Source organism: Leptonychotes weddellii, unplaced genomic scaffold (assembly GCF_054177405.1).
Source record: "Leptonychotes weddellii isolate Sample4059 unplaced genomic scaffold, ASM5417740v2 HiC_scaffold_13920, whole genome shotgun sequence".
Lineage (NCBI taxonomy): Eukaryota > Metazoa > Chordata > Mammalia > Carnivora > Phocidae > Leptonychotes > Leptonychotes weddellii.
The window spans coordinates 376-5,440 of record NW_027719376.1 but is presented as its reverse complement, the minus strand read 5'-3'; the positions used below and the strand labels follow the sequence as shown (position 1 = coordinate 5,440).

Here is a 5,065-nt window from a genome sequence, read left to right as displayed (position 1 = left end):
AGCCACCCAGGCGCCCCACTTTTTTTTTTTTTTAAAGATTTTATTTATTTATTTGACAGACAGAGAGATAGCGAGAGCAGGAACATACGCAGGGGGAGTGCGAGAGGGAGAAGCAGGCTTCCCGCAGAGCAGGGAGCCCGATGTGGGGCTCGATCCCAGGACCCTGGGATCATGACCTGAGCGGAAGGCAGAGGCTTAATCGACTGAGCCACCCAGGCGCCCCTACATTTTTATCTTTTTTTTTTTTTTTTAAAGATTTTATTTATTTATTTGACAGAGACAGAGACAGCGAGAGCAGGAACACAAGCAGGGGGAGTGGGAGAGGGAGAAGCAGGCTTCCTGCCGAGCCAGGAGCCCGATGTGGGACTCGATCCCAGGACCCTGGGATCGTGACCTGAGCTGAAGGCAGTTGCTTAACCAACTGAGCCACCCAGGCGCCCCCTACATTTTTATCTTAAAAATTCAAAATCATCGTGAGGTAAGGCCAGTCAAGAGAGTAAGAAAAATATGATTAAGAATTACTTGAAAATAGGGCACAGTAAGAGGTTTATTAGTCACCTGCACAAACTAGCAACAACTTGTCCAACTGGGCCAGGTTACAATTAATTCACAGTAACACTAACTTCACTCTGCCGTAGACAAAGAGCACAGCTAAGTCTCCTCAACAGAGGATTTTATTACCAAACCTATATTCTGGCTTTTATAACGGTTTCCCAACACCTTGCACAGCGCACCTCTGCAGCATTTATGAGTAACAATGTCCCTGAAAGCCCTTCAGAGAGCAGAGGTGAACACCTTCTCATGGAGGAACATCAGCTTTTCTAAGCGAGTTCGTTTCAGGAGGGGGAGCCATTCCCAGTGGAATAACTCGACCACACGGTATCCGAGCTGCTTCAACTGCCGCCTCTTCATGTTGTGCAGTCCAAGCAGATCCCTGGAACCATAGCAGTATTGGTTCTTGTTTGTCAACTGAATAGCCAGCCTCACTTGTGGGGCCTGCACGCAGGCTGGGGGATGAGGGCCCGCCATCTCCATGGCCCCCAATCTGTCTGCCACACTGTCAGGGGAGCTCCCCAAATGTATGGCCACCTTCTCTAATTCCCTTGCCTGCTGCTCAGTCTCTGACTCAATTTCTCCCTGGAAATGTGCTCTTGATTTCCCTTTTAGTAGCTGATTCATCAAATCATCTGTAAGGCTGACTCCCACGTGCTTCAGCCTCAATCTGGCTTCATCTTCCATTGATACGGCTTCTTTGTTAAATGGTAATGGCTTCAAGTTAACATCAAGCTGAACCTCTAAGTCAGAAGATCGGGTATGAGGCAGAATCATATGGTGTTTGAGGTACTGGGGCCCACCCAACATGTTCTCAAGTAAAAAGAGAGCTTCTAGGAATTCAGGCTTTGAGCACATATCCCTCCTTGCTAAATTCCACAGCATTTCCGACCCCTCTTGCTGAAGATGAGCACTAAGACGATTGCCTCTGTAATCCAGACACTCAATGCCAACCGTACCATCAAGAGTATACAACTCCTTAGTGAGTTCGAACTTACTTCTCTCCTGAGCTAACCTGATGAACTCTGGACTCAAAGCAAAGTTGATGAGCTCTAATGGAAAGTACTCAGAAAATGCCAGGCCCAGCAAGCAGGTGAGCAGGTGTTCTGGGTATCGCCTGAACTCAGGCATCTTTCTGTGAATCTCATTTATCAGACTAGAATAAAACTCTTCTGTATTGGGTGGCTTGTAATTCAGAGTTCCAAATGACCACAGAATCTTGGCTACATCCTTACTTCGACAGTATGCCACCCTAGGAGGCAAAGAAGCAGCCACAGCATTCATTAGCCCCTCATCCAGGATGCGTAAGGCTGAGCAAGCAAGAGTCAGGTGCATGACACCCTGAACTCCTAGAAAAGGAATTCGTTGAGGAGCAATCTGGCCAAATTGCTTCATGAAATTTATGTGATCCACGTGAGTGAAACGGAACATTTTGAGAATATTCACTAAGGCATAATTACTCAGATGCTGCATGTCAGCACAAGCCAAGTCTCCAAGTTTCCGCATGACATATTCAGAGAGACTACTACTTGATTTAAAGAACCCCAAACAGATTGTACCAATCTCCTCTAAATTGATCAAATCTATATACTTGAGAATCAACGATTCCAGTTTTTGCATGAGGTCTTGGGGTACCTGGCGACTTTCACCTATAATATAAATTAAGTGAATCAGCTGGGATAAGGATAGATCTTTCCAGTGTAAATTAAGATAACTAAAAAAGATTTTTAAAAACCGAGGTACTCTGCGGCCCAAGTACCGCCAGAGGTCAGCCACCAAGAGAAGCTGATCCAGACTCATCTCCCACACCTTACTGCAAAATCTGGTTTCACACACATCGAGCACTGAATGGGAGTAAGGGATTCCTAAACCGACAAAGGCTTTCAAAATATTGATCAGATCTGGGACTTCAAAGAGCTGTATGTTTTTCACACTCAGCTGGCAGAGCAAAGCAAAGCTGGTACTGGACAGCACAACAGGATGCTGCTCTGCAGGCAAAGAGCTCAGCTTACAGAAATAATCAGCAATGACTTGAGGCTGGAGATTATCTTGATAAACTGTGACTTTGTGCAAAATTAATTCACCTTCTGAAACAGAAAGGGGCTGACAAGTCTCCGATCTGTTATAGCTGTGCAGCTGGTACTCTGGTCTTAGCTGGAGGAAACCTCGGGGGTCTTCAAAAGAATCAAACATTTCTATATCGTCTTCAACAACTCCCGCGGCCCCGGGTGAGCCCGGCTTCAACGTGCTGGTCTGAGAGGCAGAAGCCCTGCTGGATTCCGAACCTGGGAGGGCTCTGCTGGTTGTCAGGAGCCTCCAAGAAGAGGAAGCGCTATGAATGTTCTCAACTTTTTTGGCAGGCCGGCAGAGGCTGCTGTGTTCTGCAGGGTCCTGTCCCCCATGCTGGGCGCAGCTTCCCACAGTCCAGTATGTCACACTCTGGGTCGCACTGTAGGCAAAAGGATGGCAAAACGTTCGGTATCCTAAAGGTTTTAACAACTTGAGGGTGGCTGCCGTTCTGGGGTCAGTACCGATCGTTATGGCAGTCAGAACACAGTCCTCACAGGTTTGTCCAGGCAATTTCTTGTTTGCATGGCGCTTGATTAGAGCTGGACGGGGAGGCGTTCCACAGAAACTGCCTGGAAATCTTCGGCAGATCGCAAGAGCCATGGGTCACAAATGACTGGGCCAGAATTGGTGCCAGATACTGAAAAAAGGGTAGATGAAGAATAAGTGGCTTCCACCTATCACAATACCAAAACGCACACATTTTAAGAAAGAGATTAAGCTACACTGCTGTCCACTCAAGTAAGTTCCATGCTAGTGAATGCCCAAACCACAAGACAGCACACATCAAGGATAAACTCCTTATCCTTGGTATCAAGGCATAAAGGGCCCACTTGGAGAATAAGAACGTTGGTAAAACTGTTGTGCTAACTCCAAAAGTAAAAAGTGGGATCTGGTGTAAAGTTTAGTTACGCCCACGACAACCCTCCTTGTTCCTAAGGTATGAAGCTCTTGATGACGGGATTCTGTTCTAATGCTGCTCCTACACCTTTTAGAAGATGCTTGTCTCCTCTCCAGGTGGCTTATCAGATACGGAATCGCTATCACAGGCAGTCACGCAATTGGAACGTATACTCAAAAACTCATTTTGGTGGGAGAAGGCAGAAGGCTGATGCACTCTGCTCATTGTCGATTCACGGGTGGGAAGCAAAAAGCATCTCGAAGTTGGGCTCGGGGTTCAGGGAACACCAGGTCACACGTCTGCCCTGCTGACATGCAAGGGAGGAGCACAGCTCTCCTCTGGGGGCGGCTGGTTAGCAATGTGGCCAGTGAGTCAGATGCTGACGACCCTGCCGGCTATACGGGCTTCTCTGGATGGCAGGAGTGTATGCTTTAATTTCTTTGTGAACCAGAGTAGAATTCTATCACATTAAATCTTTATACACTTAGTTCTTTACTGTGGCCTGTGGACCATTCTGTCCACTAAGTTTCAATCTATGGGTCCAGATACTACAGACCAGGTGTCAGCAAACGACGGTCCACGGGTCCAAATCTATCCCTCCACCTGTTTCTTAGGAAAAGTTTTATCTGAACATAGCCAGGCCACACATTACATATTGTTTACACCTGCTTTCTCACTACAAGAGTAAAACTGAGTAACTGTGGCAGAAAAATACATGGCCTGCAAAGCATAAAATATTTACTATATGGCCCTTTACAGAAAAAGTTGGCTATAGACGATTAGTTTATGCCTATGAATGCAGATGGCCAATTTTTTAAAAATTAGAAAACATTAGGAAAATAGTACTGAAATAACTTTTCCTTTAATAGTTAGAGAAAATTGAAAATTTATGCCTCAAAACAGTCACTAGGAATCTCAACCAATATTGCACCACAGGCATGCTAGGAACAAAAGAGAGCAAGTAATAGAACTCTCCAGTTGACAGAATAGGGTTGGGTTTTTTTTTTAAGATTTTTTATTTATTTTTTTTGGAGGGGGAGAGGGAGAGAAAGAGAAGGGGGAGCAGAGGGAGAGGCAGAGAATCTCAAGCAGACTCTGCACTTAGCACGGAGCCCCACCTCACAACCCCGAGACCATGACTTGAGCTGAAACCAAGAGTCCAACGCTTAACTGACTGAGCCGCCAGGGTGCTCCGACAGAATAGGGCTTTTAAGAAGACCTGCTTTAGAACCTGGAATCTACATTTGGCTCAACAGAATTTGCAATTAAAGCCATGAACCGGGGCGCCTGGGTGGCTCAGATGGTTAAGCGTCTGCCTTCGGCTCAGGTCATGATCCCAGGGTCCTGGGATCGAGTCCCACATCGGGCTCCCAGCTCAGCGGGGAGCCTGCTTCTCCCTCTGACCCTCTCCCCTCTCATGCTGTTTCTCTCTCGCTCGCTCTCTAAAAAATAAATAAAATCTTTAAAAAACAAAAAAAAAAGCCATGAACCGTTCAAATCTGTAGACTTTCATCTCATCTTGGGAACTAGTTTGAAATAACAACA

General features: G+C 46.3%; 1 protein-coding gene across 1 annotated transcript; it reads right to left on the bottom strand.

The window, feature by feature from the left end:
- Positions 1–529: 529 nt before the first annotated feature.
- On the bottom strand, positions 530–4,216 carry FASTKD5 (FAST kinase domains 5). Its single transcript, XM_081809795.1, has one exon. The coding sequence runs from the start codon at positions 3,220–3,222 to the stop codon at positions 775–777; it is 2,448 nt and encodes an 815-aa protein (XP_081665921.1). The 5' UTR covers positions 3,223–4,216; the 3' UTR covers positions 530–774.
- Between the last annotated feature and the right edge of the window lie 849 nt (positions 4,217–5,065).